The 27,688-nt window shown below is 48.0% G+C and overlaps 1 protein-coding gene across 1 annotated transcript in view; it reads right to left on the bottom strand.

The window, feature by feature from the left end:
- Positions 1 to 23,453, bottom strand: part of LOC135209032 (low-density lipoprotein receptor-related protein 6-like) — a 94,329-nt gene extending 70,876 nt beyond the window's left edge. The window contains exon 1 of the mRNA XM_064241575.1: positions 23,203 to 23,453. Within this exon, the coding sequence (XP_064097645.1) occupies positions 23,203 to 23,260 (58 nt within the window). The 5' untranslated portion in view covers positions 23,261 to 23,453. The remainder of the gene's footprint in view (positions 1 to 23,202) is intronic.
- Positions 23,454 to 27,688: the final 4,235 nt, after the last annotated feature.

Here is a 27,688-nt window from a genome sequence, read left to right as displayed (position 1 = left end):
TTGTACTTAAGTCTTTTTCATAATTTTCAACAATACTGTCCTTTCTAAGACTTGTGGAATAGGGTTTAGCTGATATTTATTGTACCTATTTCAATGTAATTATGATCAATTTCCCCCATAAACACTTAGTTCTCCTCTAATGCAGTAAAAAACTGTGTATACCCTCACTTTCAGATTAGCTAATGAGTGCAGGGTGATAATGCCCTAACCATAACCCCCGGCCAGGTTAGGTTAGGCTACAAAATGTTCATTTATTTTAATGTCTCCCACCTGAAAAAAGGTTCCAGGAGCCTTTACAAGTATATAATGCCAACCTAGAACCTTCTCAGAAAACATCTAAAATAATGGTTTTCTGCTGGCATTTAGCTGAAACAACATTACTAATAATACTGGTATTGATTTTTGGCCCTGGACTGCAATTCTAAACCCTTGACACAGGTAAAAATAACAATTTGTCGAAAATTGTATTTTTCCTAATTATACAAACCTGAGGTCCTTTACAATAGGAATGTAACTTGCGGCAACTGGAACCGGTCATAAGCTTCGAACAAGGGAGTTCAGTAGTTAACTGCTTGTCCGACAGTGCGCGCACTGCGCAACTGGGAGGTGAAGATCCACTTTGCTTTAGGCCTAAGAAACGCAGAGTGAGGGGTGGCATGAGTTGGGACTATGTGTAAAGGACCTCAGATTAGTATAGTTAGGATAAATACAATTTTCGACAAATTGTTATTTGTTCCGATACGAATACAAACCATCGGCCATTTACAATAGGAAGACTCACTTCTTGGTGGGTGGAATCTGAGTCTTATGAACAGACTGGTGTTCGTTCAACCTTGGTTCCCTCCCTGGTCGTAAGAGCAGAGGGAGGGACCCTAGCCTCTGCCCAATGATCGGGGTATGTACCGCAGGATCAATGGTCAGACCTCTGGACCCAAGTAATAAGAGGGAGGCAAGCGTTCCTCTTAAAACTAGCAAGCAAGAACTTGTTCCTATTGCAAGAGGCAATATGAAGTCATGGGTTTGTCTCATGTTGACTTCCACTTCCCCCCCCCCCCCCCCCCCCCCCCCCCCCTTTGTTGGGGGAAGTGGTGGATATTCGCTCCTATCCCCACTGAAAGGAAAAGGACGGGGCTCGGTTGAGTAGTTCACCTGCATCGTTTCCTGCTCCAGCGTAGTGATGACCGCGTCCCTCTGCCCAAAGGTAGAGGGGGAGAAAAAGATGGGGAAGAGAAGGCCAGTCACACTCTCATTCACTCATCCATTCATGCAGTCACACCAGATTGCGATGCTGTTCTGTCCGCTCGGGTGCTTGGTAAGCTACGCGCGTTGAGCAGCCACCACGGGTCCCAAGGAAAAAGTGTCCAAGGACCTATGGGCAATATCCCGAAGGTAGAAGGAGGTGAAGGTGGTCTGGTTAGACCAGACCCCTGCCTTCAGGACTTGCGCCACAGAGAAGTTCTTGCGGAACGCAAGGGAAGGACCAATACCTCTGACTTTGTGGGCTCTCGGACGAAGGGTATGGATGTCGTCGCTACCATCAGCTTCGTATGCCCTCCTGATCACCTCACGCAGCCAATAAAAGTGTTCTTGGATACTTCTTTCTTGGTCACCCTGGTGCTAACAAAGAGGCGTCGACACTCAGGCCTGAGGTGCCGAGTTCTCTTCAGATAGTGCCGTAGCGCCCTCACAGGACAAAGCAGCATCTCACCTGTATCATTGTTGGTGAAATCCATTAGGGAGGGGATTGTGAAAGAATCGAACCGGTCGTCAGGGATCGACGGATTCTGAGTCTTGGCTACGAAGTTCAGGACAAAATCGAGCATCACAGATCCCCAACACTGGTATGCTTGACATCGAAGGAAAGACCATGAAGTTCCCCTACTCTCTTCGCCGATGCCAGGGCCAGCAAGAAGGGTCTTTGAGTCAAGGCTCCTAAGGACGAGAGTCACATCCCACCCCGGGGGCCTGAGTTCCCTGGGTGGGCAAGACCTCTCAAAGCTCCTCATAAGCAAGGAGATCTCTAACGAGTCCGAGATATTCACTCCCCTCAGTTTCAGGGCCAGGGCCAGGGCGGCTCTAAATCCTTTAACTGAGGGGACGGAGAGGAGCTTGTCTTGGCGAAGAAAAACGAGGAAATCCGCTACCTGCTGAATATTGGCTCTCAGAGGAGATAGACCCCGCCTCCGACACCAACCACAGAAGACGGCCCACTTTCCCTGGTACACAGATGCGGAGGACTGTCTGACGTATCCAGCCATCTCTGTTGCTGCTCTGCGAGATAAGCCTCTCGCTCGCAAGAGATGGTGGATAACAGCCAGCCGTGAAGATGTAGAGACTGGACTGTCCGGTGGTACCATTCTACGTGTGGCTGGACTAGAAGGTTGTGCCAAGGGGGAATCTCTCTCGGTGTTTCTGCAAGCGAGCCAGCAGGTCCAGATACCAAACGGCCTGGGGCCATTTGGGAGAAACCAGGATCATCCTGAGATTCGGGGTGGCCAGCTCTCGGCTGATCACCTTGCGAATCAGGCAGAACTGGGGAAAGGCGTAAGCGAAGAGGTTGTCCCACGGGTGTTGAAGGGTGTCCTCTGCAGCTGCCCATGGGTCCGGCACGGCTGAAAAGAAAACCTGGAGTTTCTTGTTGTGCCGGGTGGCGAACAGATCCACCACTGGACGCCCCCAAAGGTTGAAGAGCCTTTCCACCAAGTCTGGGTGTAGGGACCATTCGGTCCCTATCACCTGATCCCGAAGGCTGAGCTTGTCTGCTACTACATTCCTCTTGCCTGGAATGTAGCGGGCTGACAGCTCTACCGAGTGAGCCACAGCCCACTCATGCACCTGCAGCGTCAACTGGTGCAACGGGAGGGACACTAGGCCCCCTGTTTGTTGACCTATGCCACTACCGTGGTGTTGTCGCACATCAACACCACCAAGTGTCCCATCAAGCGGTCCTGGAACTCTTGGAGAGTGAGAAACGCTGCCTTGAGTTCCAGGACATTGATGTGAAGGTGCTTGTCGTGATGGTCCCACACTCCTGCAGTCAGCAACTCCTCCAGGTGTGCGCCCCATCCCTCGGTGGATGCGTCTGAGAACAGCAACATCTCCGGGGGGGAAAGTGCAGAGAGGCACTCCTCTTAAGAGGTTCCTGTCGTCCAGCCACCAGGCTAGGTCCTGCCTCACCACCTCCGTGAGGGACACAGGGAAGTACGGTGGATCCTCTGCCTGTGACCAACTCTCCTTTAGTCTTCACTGAAGAGACTGCAGGTGAAGATGCCCGTGAGGGACTAACTTCTCGAGTGACGACAGGTGGCCGATCACGACTTGCCATTGCTGAGATGACTGTTCCTGCCGAGACAGGAACCGGTCGGCTGCCTCCCTGAATCTGCTGATCCGCGAGTCTGCGGGGAAGACTCGCCCTGCTACCGTGTCGATCAGCATACACAGGTACTTCATCCTCTGCTTGGGTTCGAGATCAGACTTCTAGAAGTTCACCACGATCCTCAGATTGCGGCAGATCAAGAAGTCGATCCCTGTCCCGTAGCAAGTGCGAACGGGAGCTCGCCAGGACTAACCAGTTGTCGAGATACCTCAGAAAACGTGGAAAGGAGGGCTGGGAGGGGGGCTAATAGCAACCTCCCCTGGCAGAAGTCGAAGGCAGTGTCTTTCCTCGGGGCTTAGACGAGGCAACCGTCTTAGCAGCTGAGGAAGCGCTAACCAAACTCTTGGGCTTGGCCGCAGTTGATCGAGGCTGCCCAGAAGCCTTCGAAACTGCCTGGTTTACCAGACTGTCACTGTCATCAGTGCGACGTCTTTCCACCGCAGCGTCCACCATCTCTCCTGGGAAGAGAGAGGATGAACTCCGTACTGGTCCGTTGCGAAGTCCTAATGCCGCCTCACGCCCAGCCATCCTGGACACTCGGGTAAGGACTGCGTCCCTACGCCTAAGTACCAGGTTGGCCCACAAGTTTACCGTCTGATGGGCGAGGTAGGAGATGGCCCTACCCCCAGACTGGCAAAGTCTCCTGAAAGCTGGGTCCCCTTCAGGAGTAATATTCCCGGAGGTGGCCGCGACCTTGGACACTGTGAGGGAAAGGCGCCATACACGGGAGTGGAGCTGCCCAGGGGCAGGAAAGAAGACGAAGTGTCCGTAACCAAGGGAGTCGCTGGAGAGCTTTCCGATGACTCCTTGGCAGGTCTACGCTTCTTCCACCCTCGTACAGCACCCACTGCACCTCCAACCAATTCACACAAATATTACACGGCTCGGTCCGAGAGCATTCACGCCCCCAGCACCGAGCACAAATGACATGAGGATCTATCTTGGGGAAAGAGCGAGCGACCCCACACTTGCGGCCCTCCACACCAGGGCAAACTCTGTGGCTGATGGGGGGGCGCGGGGATAGCTCCATTGCACGAGAATCCATAATCAATGTAATAAAAAGTAATAAAGTCACGTACTTACAATACACAAAGTTGAAGAAAAAACACACAACCAAAGCATACAACGATGAAGCGGGCAGAGAGTGATGACGAACACGTCCTCCACCAACACGGCCGAAAGCAAAAGTGATTCTTCACCTCCCAGTCGCGCAGTGCACGCACTGTCGGACAAGCAGTTAACTACCGAACTCCCTTGTTCGAAGCTTACGACCGTTCCAGCTGCCTCTAGTTACCTTCCTATTGTAAAGGACCAATGGTTTGTATTACGTATCGGAACAAAAAATGATATTGTTATAATACAATAAAGTTTCATACATACTTACCTGGCAGATATATACATAGCTAAGACTCCGTCGTCCCCGACAGAAATTCAAATTTCGCGCCACTCGCTACAGGTAGGTCAGGTGATCTACCGGCCTGCCCTGGGCGGCAGGACTAGGAACCATTCCCGTTTCTACTCATATATTTTCTCTTCCACCTGTCTCCTTGCGGGGAGGCTGGGTGGGCCCTAATCGTATATATCTGCCAGGTAAGTATGTATGAAACTTTATTGTATTATAACAATATCATTTTCATACAATCAACTTACCTGTCAGATATATACATAGCTGATTGGCACCCTTCGGTGGAGGGTAAGAGACAGCTACTACTGGAATAGACAGGTAAACAACATCTGTTGTAGGTATAAAATAAAACCTTGGTTCCTACCTGATAGGTGGTAGACTTCGTGGATGTTTGTCCCGTAGTCTGCATCACCTCAAGAAACTTTAGCGAGATATGTGATCTATGGCCAAGAATTCTTGTGGGTCTGCCGAAGGGGTCTTATCCACTTACTCGGCAGAGCCTGAAAGGACTTTGTCAATGGGTGCTGATCCACTTATATGACAATACACCTTATTAAGGAGCACACAACCAATCCCGACCACCTGATCCTAACCACCATGTTAGTATTAAAAATTGCTTCGAGTTATCCCCAACTCTTCGCAACAACCGTAACTCAAACCAAAATGCACACGCACACAATAATTCCAAAAAAATTTTTTTTATCTAATACAAGATATCACAAGAGTTCCTTACTGAACGGAAGTGACTGGACGCTTGTGCGACAACTGCACTTGTTCAGCAGAAAGTCTAGAACATATCTATTAGACTTAAGTAGTAAAAAAAAATTAAGGATTGTTGTCAGCTCCTGTACCCAGGATTGTGCCCGCAGACACAAACGGACCTAAGGAAAAACATTTTTCATAGGTCACACGCACGTCCTTCAAATAGTGAGAAGCAAACACAGAATTACATCTCCAATATGTCGCTTCCAAGATATTCTTCAGTGACATATTTCTCTGAAAAGAGAGAGACGTCGCCACTGCTCTTACTTCATGAGCTCTTCCTCTCAGGAGTTTTAAAGAATCATCCGTGCAAGCCTTATGAGCGTCCGTAAATTACGTTCCTGACAAAAAAGGCTAAAGCATTCTTAGACATAGGTCTTGATGGATCCTTCACTGAGCACCAAAGACCTTGTCTAGAACCTCCCAACTGTTCCTTTTTCTGTCAAGTAAAACTTTAACGCCCTTACTGGGCAAAGAGACCTCTCCGGTTCCCTGCCGACGAGACCCGATAATCCTTTTACCTCGAAGTTTCTCGGCCAGGGATTCGAAGGATTTTCATTTTTCGCCAAGAATAAATCCTTGAAGGAACAGATGGCTGAATCCATATTGAACCCGACTTTGTCACTAAGGGCGTGCAGTTCACTAACTCTTTTCGCCGCCGTCGCCAGTGACAAAAGAAATAAACATTTTCTCGTTATATCACGAAACGAGGCCAAATGCAGGGGTTCAAATCTCTCTGAAGCCAAGAACTTCAGTACTACGTCTAGATTCCAGTTAGGGGGAGAAGTAATCCTAGACTTCTTGGTCTCAAACGACCTAATCAGATCATGCAGATCTTTATCGTTTCCCAAATCTAGGCCGATAGCAATACTCCTATAGCCCTTTATAGTGGCTACGGAGAGCTGCGATTCTTCTCTCGAAATAACAGAAAATCAGCTATTTCTGTTACAGAGGTACTGGAGGAGGACAACTTCTTCGACTTACACCACCTTCTAAAAACTTCCCACTTGGATTGGTAAACCCGGATAGTGGAAGTTCTCCGGGCTCTAGCGATCGAGCTTGCTGCTTTGCTAGAAAAGCCTCTCGCTCTGACAAGTCTTTCGATAGTCGAAAGGCAGTCAGAGCGAGAGCGGGGAGGTTTTGATGAAACCTCTCGAAGTGTGGTTGTCTGAGAAGATCCCTCCTTTGTGGAAGGGATCTGGGGAAGTCTACTATCCACTCCAGTACCTCTGGGAAACCACTCTTGAGCTGGCCAAAAAGGGGGCTATCAGGGTCATTCTTGTCCCCTTTGAAGTCACAAACTTCCTGAGCTTTTGCCCCAGAATCTTGAATGGGGGAAAAGCGGTAAACGTTCTACTGAGACCAATCTAGCAGGAAGGCGTCTACTGCTAGAGCTCTGGGATCTTCCACAACTGAACAGAAGACTTCCAGTCTCTTCGAGAGGAACGTGGCAAAGAGGTCGACATGAGGAGTCCCCCAAAGAGACCAGAGCTTGTGGCAAACATCTGAGTGGAGGGTCCACTCGGTATGAAGGACCTGGTTCCTCCTGCTCAGCCTGTCCGCTCTTACGTTCCTTACTCCCTGCACGAACCTCGTCAAGAGAGAGATGTTCCTTTGCGATGTCCACAACAGCAGTTCTCTTGCGAGTTCGTAAAGGGCATACGAGTGAGTACCTCCTTGCTTCCGAATGTATGCCAGAGCGGTTGTATTGTCCGCATTCACTTGTACTATTTTGTTGCATACTAACGGTTCGAAGCTCTTTAGAGCTAGGAGTACAGCCAACAGTTTCTTTGCAGTTTATGTGCCGGACACTTGAAGAGCATTCCAAGTGCCTGACACTTCTCTCTCCCAAAGTTGCTCCCCAACCTTTTTCCGACGCGTCGGAAAACAATACAAGGTTTGGGCTCTGTATTTCCAGGGAAGTACCCTTGTTTTCTCTCAGTGGGAGTAACCACCATTCTACATGTCGTTTTATCAGATCTGGAATGGGAAAACTGTCCGAGAGGAGTCCTGTCTTCATGTTCCACGAATTTCTGAGGAAGAACTGAAGAGGACGGAGATGAAGTCTTCCTAGATGAAAGAACTGTTCGAGCGAGGAAAGGGTCCCTAACAGGCTCAACCATTCCCTCGCCGAAGTCCGTTCCTTCCTTAGGAAAGAGAGAGAGACTTTTTCTAAACCTCTCACTAGTCTCTCTTGAGAAGGAAATACTCAAAAACCCCGAGAATCCATCCGAATCCCCAGATAGACCAAGTTCTGGCTGGGGATCAGTTGGGACTTCTCGAGGTTCACGAGTAATCCTAATGTCTTTAACAGGTTTAGTGTCACAGTCAGGTCCTCCAAACACTGTTTCTCTGACTTTGCTCTGATAAGCCAGTCGTCTAGGTATAGAGATATACTGATTCCTTTCAGATGAAGCCATCTCGCCACATTTTCAAAATGTTCGGAAAACCTGAGGCGCCGTTAGACAGGCCGAAACACAAGGCTCTGAATTGGAAGATCCTTCCCCCCGTCATGAAACGGAGGTACTTCTTCGACGAAGGATGGATCGGACGTGAAAATAGGCGTCCTGGAGATCCAGAGACACCATCCAATCCCCTTGGCGAAGAGCCGCAAGGACTGAAGCAGAGGTTTCCATGGAGAACTTCTGTTTCTGAACAAACTTGTTCAGAGCGCTGACATCCAGAACTGGTCTCCACCCCGAGGCTTTCGCAACCAAGAAAAGACGATTGTAAAAAAAACCCTGGGGAGCTTTGATCCAGCACTAGTTCTATAGCTCTCTTGTCACATCTGATCCACCATTTGTTGAAGAGTATCTTTCAACACAGGGTCCTTGTAATTGGCGGACAATTCCCTCGGAGTTGACGTCAGGGAGGATTGTCCAGGAAAGGAATGAGATATCCCTTCTGAAGCACCGACATCGACCAAGCGTCTGTGCCGATGAGAGTCCAGGCTTCCGCAAATCCCCGGAGCCTGGCACCTACTGGTGTTTGGAGGAGCGCCACTTCACTTTCCCCCCCTTTTAAAGGGGCGGAACGAGGATCGACCTCTCTTCTCGGTCGTTTCTTTTAGCGGTGGGACTCTAGTGGGAGGGCCTCTCGAAAGGGCCGAACAGGAGTAGACACCCTTTCTTTTCTCCCACTATCACTGATCTCTTCTTCCTGGACGATTGCAGGAGAAGATCCTGTGTCGCTTTCTCCGTCAGAGATCGGGAAATATCCCTCACCAACTGTGACGGGACAGAAAATCGACCTAGGGGCGAATAACAAGCTGCTCTTTGCGATGTGATACTGCTTTCGTCAAGAAAGCGCTAAAAACAGATCTCTTCTTCAAGAGACCTGCTCCAAATAAGGAAGAAACTTCCCCTGAGCCGTCCTGCACCGCCTTGTCAATACATGACAAAATTGCCAGGAGTACGTCCGGTTCTAGCCCTTCAGGGGCATGAGCCTTCTTGGACATCACCCCAAGGGACCAATCTAGGAAGTTAAAGACTTCTAGAATGTGAAAAAGTCCCTTGAGGAGATGATCCAACTCTGAAAGCCCCCAAGTAATCTTAGCAGTGTGAAGGCTATGTCTCCTGGATGCATCTACCAGACTGGAAAAGTCAGCTTCAGCTGAAGCTGGAAGAGTGAGACCCATATTCTCCCCAGTCTGGTACCAAATCCCTCTCTTGCCCATAAGTCTAGCGGGAGGCATGCAAAACACTGTCCTTACTAGCTCTTTCTTAGTTAGCATCCAGCTATCCAGCGATTGCAGAGCTCTTTTCATAGAAATCGTCGGTCTCATTTTCAGGAAAGCCGACGATTTCGGCGTCTTAGAGCATGAAAAGAGTGAACGAGGCGAAGGAGGAGCGGCAGGGATCAATGCATCTCCGTATTCCTGGAGAAGGAGAGCTGTCAAAACTTTATAGTTAGACAGTCCTTCTTTGCCGTGAGACTCTTCCTCTGAGTCCTCTTCCAAAATAGGATCAGAAGGAGAGGCCACTTCCCGTTCTGGGTCTTCCTGTTCAAAAACTCTCTCTACGGGAGACAAACTCCTAATAGGAGAGGGGCTAAGAGAGTGTAAAGAGCTCCTATGCTTGGCTGGCTCTTCGTACTTGGCTGGCTCTTCGCGCTTGGCTGGCGCCTCGCGCCTGGCTGGCGCCTCGCGCTTGGCTGGCGTCTCGCGCCTGGCTGACTCCTCGCGCTTGGCTGGCGCCTCGCGCCTGGCAGGATCCTCGCGCCTGGCTTGCGTCTCGCGTCTGACTGACTCCTCGCGCTTGGCTGGCGCCTCGCGCCTGACTGGTGTCTCGCGCCTCTCAAAGCTCTCGCGCCTGACTGACTCCTCGCGCCTGGTTGAAGTCTCGCGCCTTTCTGGTGCCACATCCTTGTATGTCAGATGCTTGTCTAGCGCCTCGCGCTTGGCTGAATCCTCACGCCTGGGAGTTACCTCGCGCTCGGCTGAAGCTGTTGGTCTGGCAGACGTATCCCATCTGGGAGTACCCACCCGTTTGTAAAGCGTTTCTCGCTTGTCTGACGCTCTAATCCTAGAAGACGCTTCTCGTCTGAAGGACGCCTCGCGCTTGACTGGCGCCACGCGCTTGTCTGGCGAATCAAATTCGTCCAAAGAGTCTCTATCCGAGTCATTCTCAAAAGACTCACGTCCCACAGGAGCCTCACTCCTGTCGGGAGAAGGAAGACGAGTCTTCTTGATCGGCAGTCTCACGTCTTTCTTACGAGGAGGATCTTCGAAAGGACTCCTACCAAGGCGGATAGCTGTTCCTGCACCGCCAAAATGATCCTCTTGGAAGCCTCTCCTGCTCTTCTTGAACGGGAGTGAGACCTCGAAGGCGTTTTGCCCACATCAAGGGACGTCAAAACCCTCTTCGCCTTCTTGATGGAAGGAGGCGCTTCTTCCGAAAAGCGTTCTGGGCTTGAATCCAATACAGGATCTCTCCAGTGCCTTTTCAGGGGCCTGGACAAGTCCGAATCCTTCCACCCTCGTTTAGGAGAGGGAGAAGCGGACGAAGAGAAGCACTCTCTGAGGACGCTTTTTCGATAGCGGTCCTGAGCAGTCTGTCTATATACAGCACCTGCTGAAGGGACGCCTGACCGGGGGGAATTCTCCACAACCTCCGTACGGCTTTCAACTTTCCTTCTCCTCTGGGCTTGGGAGCTTGGAAGAGGTCTAGGCCTGGGAGCGTCGCAGAAGACGGTCAGACCGCCCCCTCCACAACACTGGGGCACTCACTTCACTAAAATCACTTTCACAGTCCTTACCTTTCATGGTAGCCATTTTGGATCTCATCCTGTGAAGAGTAGCCTTCAGTTCAGCAATTTCCGAGGCCGAATCTGAATGTAAAGCCAGTGAGGGTCCTGATACAGAATCATAATTAAGAGAAGAGTTAGAATTATCCAAAGGCTCAATAGGCCTTGTACTACTACCCGCAATCTTAGATGCAGCCCTTCTGACTCTATCCCTTTCTAACTTCTTCAATAAGAAGTTAGAGTCTTCCATTCCTCAACATTCAACCTCTCACACTCATGACAGGTGTTAGAAATAGAACAATCAACAAAACCCCTACATTTGCGACATACAGTGTGAGGATCAACCCGAAGCTTCGGTATCCTCACCTTGCAGCCTACATTCATTCACACATTCTCACACAAACACTTGAATCAGACATTCTGAAGAAAAATAAAAAAAACAAGTCCAAATCCAGTCCACAGTAGCGAATGCCAAAACAACGATCCAGGTACGTCACCAAAAAGTCCACAAAAAGATGATCAATTGTTTAGAAAAGTGAATTCCAGTCAAGAGGTGGCAGCAACGATGTTGATACCACCGGCGACAGAAAATATATGAGTAGAAAACGGGAATGGTTCCTAGTCCTGCCGCCCAGGGCAGGCCGGTAGATCACCTGACCTACCTGTAGCGAGTGGCGCGAAATTTGAATTTCTGTCGGGGACGACGGAGTCTTAGCTATGTATATACTGACAGGTAAGTTGATTGTATGAAAACATTTTGTTGCCTATATTAGTGAAAGTATGAAACTATTCATGGGGTCATGGTTTGAACTGAAATCATTTTTACCTTGTATCGGTGGTTTTATCTTAATGCACATCTGATACTCCACAGTGCTTATTTGATTGTAATATGACAATTTTGTCTAAAATTGCATTTTTTCCTAACTATACAAACCTGAGGTCCTTTTACAATAGGGAAGGTACTAGCGGCAGCTGGATAGGTCGTAAGCTTTCGACAAGGGGTTCGGTAGTTAACTGCTTGTCCGACAGGACGCGCGCAAGCGCGACTGGGAGGTAAACAAATCACTTTTGCTTTTGGCCCAAGCAAAAACTGCAGAGTGAGGGGTGGCATGAGGTGGGGCTATGTGTAAAAGGACCTCAGGTTTGTATAGTTAGGAAAAATGCAATTTTAGACAAATTGTCATTTGTTCCAACACGGCATACAAAACCTTCGGTCCTTTTACAATAGGAAGACTCACTTCTTGGTGGGAGGAATCTGAGTCTTTTGTGAACAGACTGGTGTTCGCCCAACCTTGGAAGCCTCCCTGGTCGTAAGAGCGAGGGAGGGATCCAAGCCTCTGTCGATTGATCGGGGTGTGCACCGCAGGATCAATGGTCAGACCTCTGGACCGAGTACTAAGAGAGAGGCATGCGTATCTCTTCGTACCAGCAATGTAAGAACTTGTTCCTGTACAGGAGCAAATATAAAGTCATGGGTTTGACTCTTGTAGGCATCCACTTCCCCCTTGTAGAAGGAAAGTGGTGGATATTCTGCTCCTATCCCTAGTGAAAGGGATAGGATGGGGCTCTGTCATATAGCTCACCTGCATCTCGTCCTCATCCAGCGTAGTGACGACCGTGGCCCTCTGCCCACAGGTAGAGGAGGAGAAAAGATGGAAGAGAGAGCCAGTCACTCACTCACTCACACATCCATCCACACAGTCACACCAGGACTCGATGCTGTTCGCACCTGCGAGGGTCTGGGTTAGCTACACAACTTGTGAGCAGCCACCACGGGTCCCAAGGAAAAGGTATCCAAGGACCTGTGGGCAATATCCCGAAGGTAGAAGGACGTAAAGGTAGTCTGGTTAGACCAGACCCCTGCCTTCAGGACCTGCGCCACGGAGAAGTTCTTACGAAACGCCAACGAGGGGCCAATACTTCTGACTTCGTGAGCTCTCGGACGGGACGTACGGATGTTGTCACTACCATCAGCCTCATACGCCCTCTGATGACCTCGACGCCAGCCAATGAAAGAGTGTTCTTGGATACTTCTTTCTTGGTGACCCCGGTGCTAACGAGAGGCGTCGACACTCAGGCCTGAGGTGTCGAGTTCTCTTCAGATAGCGCCGTAGCGCCCTCACAGGACAAAGCAGCATCTCATCCGCATCATTATCGGTGAAGTCCAATAGGGAGGGAATCGTGAATGACTCGAACCTGTCGTCAGGGATCGACGGTTTCTGAGTCTTCGCAACGAAGTTCGGGACGAAATCGAGCGTCACAGATCCCCATCCCCTGGGAGTGTCGTACATCATAGGAAAGACCATGAAGTTCCCCTACTCTCTTCGCCGATGCCAGGGCCAGCAAGAAGAGGGTCTTGAGGGTCAGATCCCTGTCTGACGACTCTCGGAGTGGCTCGAACGGCGTTCGAGTCAGACTCCTAAGGACGAGAGTCACGTCCCATCCCACGCAGGGGGCCTGAGTTCCCTGGGTGGGCAAGACCTTTCGAAGCTCCTCATAAGCAAGGAGATCTCGAACGAGTTCGAGATGTCCAATCCCCTCAGTTTCAGGACGAGCGCCAAGGCGGCTCTGTATCCTTTGACTGTGGGGGACTGAGAGGAGCTTCTCTCGGCGAAGACAAAAAACGAGGAAATCCGCTACCTGCTGAAGAGTGGCTCTGAGAGGAGATAGACCCCGTCTACGACACCAACCACAGAAGACGGCCCACTTCCCCTGGTACACCCAGCTGCAGAGGACTGACAGACGTTTCCAGCCATCTCTGTTTGCTTGCGCCTACGAGAAAAGCCTCTCGTTCGCAAGAGATGGTGGATAACAGCCAGCCGTGAAGACGTAGAGACTGGACTGCTCGGTGGTACCGCTCGACGTGTGGCTGGGCGAGAAGGTTGTGCCAAGGGGGAATCTCTCTCGGTTCTCCTGCGAGAAGAGCCAGCAGGTCCGGATACCAAATGGCCTGTGGCCATTTGGGAGCCACCAGGATCATCCTGAGATTCGGGTGACCAGTGCTCGACTGATCACCTTGCGAATCAGGCTGAACGGGGAAAGGCATAGGCGAAGAGGTTGTCCCACTGGGTGTTGAAGAGCGTCCTCTGCAGCTGCCCATGGGTCCGGCACGGCCGAGAAGAACACCTGGAGCTTCCTGTTGTGCCGGGTGGCGAACAGATCCACGACTGGTCGCCCCCACAGGTCGAAGAGCCTTTCCGCCACGTCCTGGTGTAGAGACCATTCGGTTCCTATCACCTGATCCCGACGGCTGAGCGTGTCTGCTACTACATTCCTCTTCCCTGGAATGTAGCGTGCCGACAGCTCTATTGAGTGTGCCTCGGCCCACTCGTGCACCTGCCGAGTCAACTGGTACAACGGGAGAGACACTAGTCCCCCCTGTTTGTTGACGTAAGCCACCACCGTGGTGTTGTCGCACATCAACACCACTGAGTGTCCCATCAAGCGGTCCTGAAACTCTTGGAGAGCGAGGAACGCTGCCTTGAGTTCCAGTACATTGATGTGAAGGTGCTTGTCGTTCTCGTCCCACACTCCTGAAAGTCAGCAACTCCTCCACCGGTGTGCGCCCCATCCCTCGGTCGATGCGTCTGAGAACAGCTGCATGTCCGGGGGGGAGTGCGCAGGGGCACTCCTCTTAAGAGGTTCCTGTCGTCCAGCCACCAGGCTAGGTCCTGCCTCACCTCCTGTGTCATGACACGAAAGCTTGGGGATCCGTCGCCTGTGACCAACTCTCCTTTAGTCTCCACTGAAGAGACCGCAGGTGAAGACGCCCGTGAGGGACTAACTTCTCGAGTGACGACAGGTGTCCGATCACGACTTGCCATCGCTGAGCTGCCTGTTCCTGCCGAGACAGGAACTGGTTGGCTGCCTCCCTGAACCTGCTGATCCGCGAGTCTGCGGGGAAGACTCGCCCTGCTACCGTGTCGATCAGCATACCCAGGTACTTCATCCTCTGCTTGGGCTCGAGATCGGACTTTTCGAAGTCCAACGTCCCCAGATCGCGACAGAACTCGAGCAGTCGATCCCTGTCCTGTAGCAACTGCGAGCGGGAGCTCGCCAGGACTAACCAATCGTCGAGATACCTCATCAGACGTATCCCGTGCGAATGGGCCCAAGCAGACACCAGAGTGAACACTCGCGTGAACACCTGTGGGGCGGTTGAGAGACCAAAGCAAAGTGCCCGCCCTGAACTGGTACACCGTCCCGTCGGAGGATGAAGCGGAGGTACTTTCTGGAGGACTGATGAATGGGTATTTGGGAAATACGCATCCTTCAAGTCCACTGAAAGCATGAAATCGTTCTCCCTGATGGAGTCGAGCACTGAGCGTGCCGTCTCCATCGTGAACCGGGCTGGCGAACAAACCGGTTCAGGGGAGAGAGATCTATCACCGCGCGCCAGCCTCCCGTAGACTTTTCCACCAGGAAGAGTCGACTGTAAAAGCCCGGTGACTGATCCGTGACGATTTCGACACTCTCTTGCTCAGCATGGTCCTTGATCTCCTGTCTCAGTGCTACGTCCTTCGATGACCCTGGAACGTACGACTGCTGTTGGACCGGGTTGGAGGTGAGGGGTGGCCGAGATTCGAAGGGTAATAGATATCCCTCCCGAAGGACATCTACAATCCAGGTCTCGGCGCCGTAGCGCTGCCAAGTTGCCCAATGGCTGGCCAGCACCCCCCCGCCCCCACTTCCGGCAGCAGGTGAGGGGGAACGCCGTCCCTAGCGTTTCCCCCCTTTCTTCGACTTCTTCCCAGAGCCTCCACGGAGGGAGGAGGGCTGGGAGGAGGGCTGGTTACGGCTCCCCTTGCCAGAAGTCGAAGAAGACAGAGTCTTTCCCCTGGGGCTTCGACGCAGCTACCGTCTTAGCCACCGAGGAAGCGCTAGCCGAGCTCTTAGACTTGGCCGCAGTCCGAGGCTGCCCAGAAGCCTTCGAGACCGCCTGGTGAACCAGCGGTCACTGTCGTCAGTGCGCCGTCTTTCGTCCACGCCGCAGCGGTCCACCATCTCTCCTGGGAAGAGAGACGTGGAACTCCGTCAAAAGGTCCGTTGCGAAGTCCCAACGCCGCTTCACGCCCAGCCGCCCTGGAAACCCAAGTAAGGACAAGCGTCCCTTCGTCGGAGAACCAGGTTGGCCCACAGGTTTTCACCGTCTGTGGGCAAGGAAGGAGATGGCTCTTCCCCCAGACTGGCAAAGTCCCTCCGAAGGCCGAGTCATCTTCGGGAGAAATTCCCCCGGAGTTGGCTGCGACCTTAGATACTGAGGGACCACAGATCTAGCCAGGAGACGCCTGGAAAGCTGCCATGGCGGTAGATTCCAGGCCGAGTGCCTCTTGCTGCGAGAACCACAGGTTCTCGGACAGGAGCTGCTGCAGAGACACACCCGGAGTTAGCCTGGCTAACTCCGGTTCAACCTGTTTGGGGCGGCATCGGGTCTTCGGGATGGCACGTAAAAATTAAAAAAAAAAAGCGCTGTCGACAGCAGAGGAGGTGGAAGCAGCTTGCTCGACCTGCCAGACTTGAGCGAACCGTCTTGTCCGGAGACAAGCGATTCAACCTGGTCCAGCACTGAGTCCGCAAGCTCAGAACGCGGCAAACCCACCGTCGGTCTGGGTTCCCTCTTCGGGCCCCAGAACGACTCGAGCCGGGACGTGGGCTCGGATGGTGGGGGAGCGGCGATCCTTCCGCGAGGTCGTTGTGCTGACGAATCAGCGCAATAACCTCGGCAAAGTTCCTCTGGATCTCAGGAGTGACTGCGTCCTGCGGAGTCGGACCGTCCAGTCCCTCAAACAGGAGCACCTCCCGAGACCCTCCTCCCTCAAGGAGAGGAGCAGCGACAGACCCCTCTCGGTCCTCCTCCAACCACCTGTGCGTACGACCTGGCTGGTCCGAGAACCGAGCAACCTGGTACGTACGACGACGTGGTGGGATCCTGAAGGGCGCACCCCTCACGATCAATCCTCAATACCTCGCCCCTCCCGGGTGTAACCCGAGGAGTTGAAGGTATGGGAGAGGAAGACCTGACGCTCCCTCCTCGCTCGCTGGCAGAACCAGCGGGCTTGGAAGACTGCAGGCGATCGCCAATCCGCGGGTGGCGATCGAGCTGCAGACCTAGTCGAGCCGTCTCGCTGTGGAGAACGGCTGGACGAGAACAGCGGCCCCGGTCTCGTGTGTCAGAGGAGCTGGTGCTGGTCGCCGTACCCGATCGCTCTCTGTGAGAGTGACGGTCAGGCGACCGCGAGCTCCACTGTCACGGTGAGATCGGTGCGTATCCTCACGGTGCGTCAGTTCGCTGGTACCAGGCCGTTGCTGGTGCCGGCGAACGGGGGGACCTCTTCCCAGCCTCAGCCCGTGGCCGGTCATGGACCGTCACGTCGCGCCCGGGTAGCCAGCTGCTCGCCGCGAGAGCGAGAGCTGGTCTGGTGAGAGTCGCGTGAGCGGCTGTCACCAGTCTTCCGCTCCGTGCCGTGAACCTGACGCTGAGACGGACTCAGAGGTCTGGTTCCTGGCTGCACGGTCGCTGGTGAGGCGACCGTACACTCGGTACCTCTCGCGAACGAGCGGCCGAGACGGACCCTGCTGCTGTGGCCGAACCACTGACAGCAGGTGAGGAAGTGCCGGTGTTAGCCGGCACTCCTCTGGTCCCCGTAGTCTTCTTCCTTGCGGAAGAAGAGACGGGTCCTGCCCCGAAGGAGCAGGGTGACCAGCGGAAGAACCCCCCGTCTCACCAGAGCGAGACGGGCCCCTTAGAAGTTCCCGAAGGAGACTTCTTAGGGGGGGGGGAGGCGACCTTCTTCTTCTTCGGCGGGGGAGCCTTAGAAGAAGAAGGGGAAGAGGCGGCAGACGACGACGACGACGAAGAAGACAATGAAGACGACGACGACACCTTCCTCCTCTTTCTTCTTCTTCTTCGTCAACCTTCTCAGGACCGACGTCAGATCTGTCATCCAGGACGGAGCCGGGGCTGCTGTTGCCGAAGCAACAGGGCCCGGACGCACCTGTCCGAACAGATCAGCATCGGGAGCAGCGGCGCCAGGAACAGGAACAACATCAGCAGGTGCAGGCATCACAGGAACGGCAGACGAGACAGCAGGAGCAGGTACAGGAACGGCAGCAGTGGTCACGGCAGGTACGGCAGACTGTGTAGGCGGTCCAGATGGGCGGACCAGCGCACAGACATCCTAGGTACCGGTGGGAGGTCCAGGGGCGAGCTCTTCGGGCACACGAAGTCCGGTCGCGGCAGCACGGCAAACCCAGGTGGCGCATCACACTCCCACCCCCGAGTTACGGCGACTGGCCCCTGCACCGATGTAGTGGGTGTCACAGAGACCGCGTGCTGGGTGTACACCAGGTGAGGAGGTGAAGCGTAGCCGGGTGTTGTAAGGGTCGTGGTGGTGGTCGAGATCGTTGCATGGGTGACCGCCACGGCGCCAGCGAGATGGAGGTAGAGCAGCCCCTGGACACTCGGCACGCCCTGCAACCCCAACGATGCCCACACCTGTCCGAGGTCATCCTTCGCGGCAACCGCACCTGAGGAGGCAAAAGTCGGGTGATTAGGGGGATCCTCTACCCGCTCGCGCGAAGACGAACGGATAGAGGACCCAGAGTACAACTGGACGTCAGGGTATCTAGCGCCCTCCTCCACACTCGACAAGTCAGGAGAAGAGAAGGACCTAGACACCCCCCCCGAAGGGGAAGGCGCGAGACATGGAAGTTGAGCGGGCGGCAGGAAAGAAGACGAAGTGTCCGTCACCAAAGGAGTCGCGGGAGAGCTTTCCGACGACTCCTTTGCAGGCCTTCGCTTCTTCCTGCCCTCATACAAAGTCCACTGCGCCTCCGACCAATCATTACACACATCACAAGGCTCGGCTCGGGTGCATTCGCGCCCCCGACACCGAGCACACAAAATATGAGGGTCTATCTCCGGGAAAGAGCGGAACTTCCCGCATTTACGCCCTTCGGTACCCGGGCATAGTCTCCGTGGGGTAGCGAGGCGAGGAGATTCCATCATAAACAATTAGGTGAATTAATATGAAAAGAGAGAATGATTGTACTTACAATTAACTCTTTCATACACACACAACCAATACTTAAGAAAGCAAACGACGAGAAGCGGGTCAGAGAGCGTCGAACACACACGTCCACTCGCTGTGAGGCCGAAAGCAAAAGTGATTTGTTTACCTCCCAGTCGCGCGCGCGCGCCTGTCGGACAAGCAGTTAACTACCGAACCCCTTGTTCGAAAGCTTACGACCATATCCAGCTGCCGCTAGTACCTTCCTATTGTAAAAGGACCGAAGGTTTGTATGCCGTGTCGGAACAATATACATGTTTTAGTTTGATTCACTCCAAACTGCACTTGAACCATGTTGCGGTTCCTGGTTCCTAAGCGCTCACTTCACAAACACAGTTACAGGCAGCACACAAGCACACGGTTTATGAGGAGCAAAGCTTTATTCCCTTAATTGTTTACTTTACTCACTATTTGGTTTAACTTTACTTTGTTACTTCAAAATGTTTATCTAATTCATGTCTATTATCCCTTTTTTGCAACCAAATTAACCCCCCGAAAAATGAGATATTTCTAAAGTACCTAGATACGAGCAGACAGCAAAATGACTCATCGTTGCCAATCTAGTGGAGCTTCACACATACGCCGATGCATTTACAAACTGTTTCCATGAATTCTAGTTGTCATAGTAATGCAGTAATGATAAAATTTTTCTAATATGTATATATACTACAAATAGATATGCTATTTTACTACTTATTTCCCTGGCTTTGTGTAAGTCTTCTTCCCAGTTTGGAGGGTAACCACACACTAAATGGCAATACTGATAAACAATAGAAGAATGCAAAGAACACCGTAGGTACCGTTCACAACAAAATTGTTGATATTTGAGTCAGGAATCTAGTTACTTTTTCAACAACGAATATTTTCAAATTAATAATAATGAACATGTAAAAAATTTATGCAATTCATGACCTTATACTGCCGTTTAACTATTTATTTAAATAATTATCTAGTGCACGCTTCTTCTTCTTCTACCAAAAAATCGTAGTTTCCTTGGATAAGTCATGGTTGGAAGTCATTGTTTACAATTTTTGTGAAGAAAGTGCCCCAGCATCTATGGGTACAAGAGGTGCGTGGATTTAACACATGGAATGGAAAGTTTATTGACACAAGTGACCCTGCATACGTCGAGATGGGGAGCCACTACAGATCCGGGGACGAGCGATTTTCGCGGGAAAAATATCTGAGAATAACGTTTATTGCCCTTTTTTGTAATTGCCCCAGTAAAAAAAAAGCGTAAAAAACATCAAACGGTAATGGGGGACCCATTGGGAAACCGGGGTTTTTGGGTGGGGGAAGCGGCGAACGACTTTCACGGCGAACGTAACTCTCAATTCCCGGTTATGAGGCCCAGAACTGTGACACTTAATGCAAAAATTTGACCCCTTACTCTGCATTCAAGGTTGACGTAGGCTAGGCTAGGCTAAGACCACTTACATTGCAAAACTTTAGAACGGCTAGCCTACATGTAAAACTTCTAGACTAGGCTACCACTAACCGACATAGGCTCCGACCCCTTACTCTGCATTTAAGGTTGACGTAGGCTAGGCTATCTACCACTAACCGACATTATATTATCCGCATTTTTAAAGATTCTTGGCAGGCGAGACATGTTCTGGCAAGAGGTAATATTGCGCTGCGCGCGCTAACCACAGAGCTTACAGTAGGCCGCGGCGGAACGGCGCTACGCGCCTTATTCCGCATTTTAAAGATTCTTGGCAGGCGAGACATGTTCTGGCAAGAGGTAATATTGCGCTGCGCGCGCTAACCACAGAGCTTACAGTAGGCCGTGGCGGAACGGCGCTACACGCCTTATCCGCATTTTTAAAGATTCTTGGCAGGCGAGACATGTTCTGGCAAGAGGTAATATTGCGCTGCGCGCGCTAACCACAGAGGTTACAGTGAATTAGCCACAGTACATACAAAAAACCACGACTAGCCTATTTCTCCCCACCATAACTGTAACATTGAACACCTTCATCGTTCGTCACGGCCTTACTGTTCGAACATGTGCTCCGGTACAGGCTTCGAAATAACCGAAACAGTACTGTTCGAACACGTGCTTGGTTCGGTACTGGCTTCGAACTAACCCAAACACTAGTTTTAAGGCTAACAAACATTAATATACAACTTACCTTATTCACATTTCAAAGTCGCTGCTGTCTGACGACCATGAAGGGGTAGAAGAAGGCATCAGTCTCGGCCTCTTTGGAACGGGTGAGGGATCACGTGTCTCGCTGGTAGAAGGTCCTGGCCTTATTGTTTCGGGCCGGGAAATCCAATTTGAGATGGGGGATGTCGGGCGGCTTTTGAGCGGGTAGATACGTTTGATTAATTTCAGGAACGCCCGAAATGGACACGGAACATCTTGTAGATACCGCTTCTGGATACAGTACGTAGAAAAATAGCTTTCGTAAAGTTCTTTCTGCGTACCGTGTCTCGGTAGCGCGCTCCGTTTAGGACACGCCACTGCGATTCTATAGTGTTCGTGTGTACATTCGGGTCCGTCAGGGCTAACAAAGTTTAACGCTGTTGGTTCACGACATTATGCGCAAAATAATATATCCCGGACTTTGCTGTACGACTTCCAGCAATCAGATATGATTGTGGTTTCTGGAAGTACGTTTCAAGCAAACACCGGGATCAGAGTTTCGGCAGATCGGTCGGGAACCACCTTGAAAAAGGTCTCACGTGTCTGCCGGTCCCAATTGCCACCGAACACCCAAGATCCGTCTACCTTTCGGCCACGGTTGTACTTCCGTTTCCAAATTTAGGTTCGTCGATCTCAACAATATGACCAGGACCACCGATTTTCTTATTATAAGCACACAGGATTTGGCAACATACATCTCTACAAAAAGAAAATTATACCAATCGACCATGGTGTTCGGCGCTAAGGGCATAATCAAATCTGTGACAACACACTGTGGGATCTTCTTTGTGAAGCAAAATATTAATATATAATTGTCTCAAGAGACAAACGCGACTTTTCAAAAAACGATCCATGCCGAACTGATACCTTCTTACCACACTTACGTTTGTACATCGCCACATGTATATCGCTTGGCCCGTGGCCTCGCTAGTCCCATGTTTCATGAATCGTCGGTTCGCTGTGTTGCATGATGTGCATTCCCCGAATAGTCCCCAAGTAGCCCTTCCCTATATAGCCCACTTCATAAATTCGTCCGTGTTTCTTAAAAACTCGAGAAGGATACCAATATACAAATGTGTATATTGATCAAACTGGTCAGCAGTAACCACTTTTCGGAAACATACGGAAATGAGTTCTATCCATGGCGGCGGTGTAGAACGGAAAGGGCAAATTTTGTGACTGCAGGTATGATTGTCTGATTCATATTCAGGGACACGTTTTATTGGTTGGGAGGAAGTTAATCCATGTCCCTTGGGAATGACCTGGGTCAACCTGATACAGGATTGGTTTGGTTTAAAATTTCCCCGCCCGGTTGGGGGCGGGCCGACGTACAGCACCTGTCCGCGGCCAAACTCAAGAACTACGGGAGCTCTGGACCGCCGTGTCAGCCTTCACATCAAGTGGGTACTTTGAAAAATATTAGTTTCACGGGAAATATCGGCGGATGGTATTTTGGCGTAAAATAGTCGGATAAGTGACTTTTCTGGTATATATTGGAATTCTGGACAACTTTTATTCTATGCATTTTGTTATTTGGAGTAATGGTTCTGGAATTGTCAGATCTGTCCCCGGATCTGCGAACTACCCCATGTTAAAGTACTTTTTCGGATGGTGGCTTCACACGCGGTGGAAACTGGATCGGCTAGTCCAATCGGTTGTTCCCCCCTATTGTAGTTTTATCCAGTCATCATCAAATTCATCAGAATAACATCGAAACCTCTCGCGAAATATTTCACGAATCTTATTGATAAAGTAAAAATGTAAATATTTAGTATACATTTTTTACACTAGAATATCTTATTCTATGGAATTTTTCTTAGTAATTAGCCTAGGTAGCTAGGCTACAAATAGGTATAGGCTATCACTGCATCTCAATATTCTAACATCCACGAGAGCCTGCCTGACCTGTGAAAAACAACATGACCCACGTAACTAAATAAAAAATCAAACTTTAGCCATACGAAGCTTGTCTATTGTAAGCTTTGTTAGGGTACAAAGTAGCCTGCCCTACACAAGGTTACCTACTAGCCAGGTAGCTACCTATTCCTATGCGGAGCCTACTAAGACAATAGTCGCCAATTATAACCTAACTTCCTTATATTTCTTCACCTCTCATGAAACACTTCATACCGGCACTTAAAATAAGCGACCAATTCAGGCAAGTCGTAGCTAACTTACGATGGATGACACTCACCAGTACAAAATGATAACGGCAACACAATAACAAATGCCAGAGTTATGGTGGTGTGCATGATGGTGTTTGGCGCTTCATTATTTAGCTTCTGGATTCACTTAAGCGTCAGCATATTTTAACACTGAAACAGCATTTTCAACCACTGCTGCCTAACTAGTCATGATGATGGACTTTTCTGTCACCAAGAAGTAGTAACTATCAGCGCTGGAACCATCAACATCATAACAATACACCGCGGAGGCTCGAGCGCACTTGCGAGTCTAAAGGTTCTTGGTTGCATTCTTTTTAGTACGTAGTTATGACACATGTCTAAGATTATTTTTCTCTTATTAACAGTTTGTTAATATTTCCTATCTGCGATGAACAAGAATTACCACCTAACATTTATGAAACACAAATTCTTCAAGGGAATGACACATGGCTCGGATTTTTTAAATTAGATAACATTTTATTTAAGATGAAAAATAATTACCACGTATCTTATATGAAAAAATATTAAATTGAATATATCCATCACAAGTAATAATAATAATATACATTTCCAACGAAGTGTAGAAATGTTAAAACAATGAGAAACTACGAGCAGGTATCCTGCACCATAAACAAGAATAGCTTGCGCATAAATGAAAAAATAAAAACTTCCTCGAAATCCACTCCAGGATGTTTATAATATATAATCGACATTTAACTCAATACCAAAAGGCATTATCAAAAAACGTATGGTGTCAAATGAATAAACACAACAAAAAAGTTAGATAATATGACTTTTTTATTTTCTCCCATGCGCATAATGAATCTCATTCGACTTCACAATACTTTTTTTTAGATATCTGTTGAGATTCGTAGCATTATGTTAAAGCCATTGAGATTATTCCAATCATTTACAGTATATAATAAGATTAGAGAGAGAAATTTATCGCAGGAACACAATAGAAAATGAATAACTTGTCCTGAAGGAAAATTGAATTATTTACTGTGAGTTATCTGCAGTCATAGCAACTGTAGCGAAGATGAAACAAGGTGAATATACTAATCTAGAGTCATTATCTTTTCTAGACCAGAATAAAATAGAGGGAAGATCCTTTATCAATTTTATCATGAACTGTGTGCGTATAAAAAAAACAAGTAATGATATTATGCCTTCCATTTCCTCTATGAAAAATAGCAATGAGCTGAAATATATTCTTACGACCTCTAGTAAGGCATTCCAATATATCAGAGCAAATACTGCCGCGGCCATACTGCATATTAAGTCTTGCTAATGTAAATTTTGATAAAATTGTTTCTTCAATATTTCACATTTAATGGCTGCCTTTTTAGATGCCCTAATAGTAAGATATATTCAACCCCCAACAGAAATACCTTTATACTGCTGGTGTACACAGTATCCAAGTGCAACACATGACAGCATTCATTATTTTTAATAAATATAACAAAGGTATCTCACTGAGATTGACTAATCAATTCAGAACTTTTGTAATAAAAATTTCTTTGTTTCAAAACAATCTTCTCCGTAAAATTTACTTTATCTTCCGAAATAACTATAGAACTAAAGCGACACGAAATATGTGTGAAAGAACGCACCTATTCCATTGTTTATCCAGATGCGGAACGATTCTTTGTATCAATCCGCCAATACTTCACTGGACTATTAACACAGGTTTTGTTGCGCTCAAGTAAGGAGTTCCCCCTGTAAGAGTTTAGAAATTATAATGTACATATGAAATATTTGCACGCAAAATTATATATATATATATATATAATATATATATATATATATATATATATATATATATATATATATCATATATATATATAATTTGTGCCCGTGTTTCTATGAGCTTAGACCTAGACTTGCAATTATTAAGTTATTGACATTTATAATATATATATTATTATATATAATATATAATATATATATATATAGATATATATATATATATATAATACCATATTATTAATTATATATTATAGAGATATATATAATATATAATATATATATATATATATATTATCTATCTATTATTATATTATATATATATATTAATATATATATATTATATATTATATAGAGTTCCCCCTGTAAGAGTTTAGAAATTTAGAATGTACATATTGAAATAATTTGCACAGCAAAATTAATATATTATTATATTATTATATATATATATATAATATATATATTATATATATATATATATATTTGTGCCCGTGGTTTCTATGAGCTTAGACCTTAGACTTGCAATTTAATTAGTCATTTGTACTTTTATATATATATATATATATATATATCTATATATATATGCTATACGTATAATATATATATATAATATATATATATATATATATATATATATATATATATAGATATATAATATCCTATATATATCTATCTATATATATATATATATATAGATATATATATATAGATAGATATAATACGTATAATATATAGATATATATATATATATATATATATATATATATAAATTCTAACACACAAGTGCGCACACAGGTGAAAAGTTCGGAGAAGTGTATATTAACTTGAGTGCTAATTGTACTATTGGCAGGAGATGCAGTGTGGACGATTTGGAATGTGTGTGGTATTTTCTCCAGAGCGATTAACATCTGTTTTAGAATATCAAAGCTCGAGATGAATGTGTCTTTCTTTAAAGGAATAACTTATATGCTGCCAAAAAAAAAGATTGTCTCAAACAATAGTAGTTCTGTCTCTTTGGATATTTTATAATATTTTAAGGATATCAAGATGAGAGAAACAAGGAACAATAAAAGCAACATATGTGCATGGTGAAAGTTTGGAGGATAGGTAAGAAAAAGAGCCATCGGTATGTGTAGTAACAGGAGTTTGCAGACGATACATTGTCAATTGGTGGGAGATGAAAAACTGCGGAAATGGTGAAATAGTTTGAACGTGTTTCGGAAGGAGGAACTGAAATAGGATTGTAGAATGAGAAAGGATAATCACAGGAAGGGTGACACATGGAAAGTGGCAGAATCTCTGCAAGAGATTAGGATCGAGGAGAGGAAAAGTAATTAGGAAATTAAAGGTTAGGAACTTATAAATAATTGTTGAGCCAATTAAGCATGGGTATAGTTGAGAAAAAGAATAAGAACTAGTGAAATGAATTATTTGCACAATAATTGTTGAATGAAGAGAACTGGAAGGATGAAAATGCAGAGATATGGTGATGTGGCAAAACGATTAGCATAGATGGAAAGACAGATCACCCCATAGATATAGGGGGGTCGTCTCTATATCTATGGATCAGGCTACTATGGGCGAAATAATCATGAGACCATGAAAGATGGTAGTTTGGTAAACATAATGGTTACATAGTTCGAAAACTTTAGGGTGGGGAAGGAGAGGCTCTTGAAAGTGCTTACCAAGCTTCAATGCCTCGTTAGTTCAGTGACCGAGCCCAGTTTCTTCACATTTTCAATTATGTTCCTTGCTCCTTATTTTTTAAAAGTGCGATTAGGTTTGAACAGTAAAATTTATCTCACACTATCTATGTCCTTTATGCAAAGCCAATTGGTGATTTGTTTTTCATATTTCCCTTACGTTATTTCCTTTCTTTATAAACAGGGGTTCGCTGAGTTTGTCAAGGCTTCATTGACTTAATTTTCACCCCTGTGGTAATATAATATGTATTGGTGACGGTTCTAATGACTTACTACAGAACAAATATGGCAAAAATTCAGGTACCTGAATAATAACTATAATACTATTGTATAATGATTCTATAGTCATCTACAGTACTTCTGGCAAGTTAAGGTGCTTTTTTATAGTTAGTGAATTCATTGGGAAGAGTTAACAGGCTAGTAAACCCTCCTTCGCTGTTTTGCTTACCTGCTAGGTTGAGGTGTATCCTCGACGGCAGTGGTTTCTCAAATAAGCGCTCTTGTTACTCTTGTACTATTGTAGATACAAATAAACCAAGACTAAGGTTAAGGCAACGCAATACAGGGTCGTTCTTCTTTTCAACGTAATCATTATTTGGGGCCGCTGTTTGTAATTAACCGTCTTCAGCTGTTTCTATTTTGAACGGCTGATTTCTTAATTGACTTTAGCAGATTATTTCATGGATGGCTGCGCTTCTGATTCCAGCCTTCCTCATTTATTCAGGCTGGAAACCAGCACTGAGTATGGCTGGATTGCCAACCATGTTCCCAAACACCTCCCCAATCTCTTTCAGCGACAAGAGCTGTCGGCAATAATGGCTGTTTTCTTGAAAATATATCAACTACACCTTTCGGTTAAATTGCAGAATGTAACTTAGTGTTGCAACTACCTCCAGGGCTGCCTTAGGCAAGAAGTATAATTTTTTTTTTTATGGTGTTACGTTGCATGGAACCAGTGGTTATTTAGCAACGGGACCAACGGCTTTATGTGACTTCCGAACCACGTCGAGAGTGAACTTCTGTCACCAGAAATATACATCTCTGAAACCTCAATGGAATGCCCGAG

Source organism: Macrobrachium nipponense, chromosome 37, assembly GCF_015104395.2.
Source record: "Macrobrachium nipponense isolate FS-2020 chromosome 37, ASM1510439v2, whole genome shotgun sequence".
In the NCBI taxonomy this organism is placed as follows: Eukaryota; Metazoa; Arthropoda; class Malacostraca; order Decapoda; family Palaemonidae; genus Macrobrachium; species Macrobrachium nipponense.
This window is presented reverse-complemented; position numbering and strand designations above follow the sequence as displayed.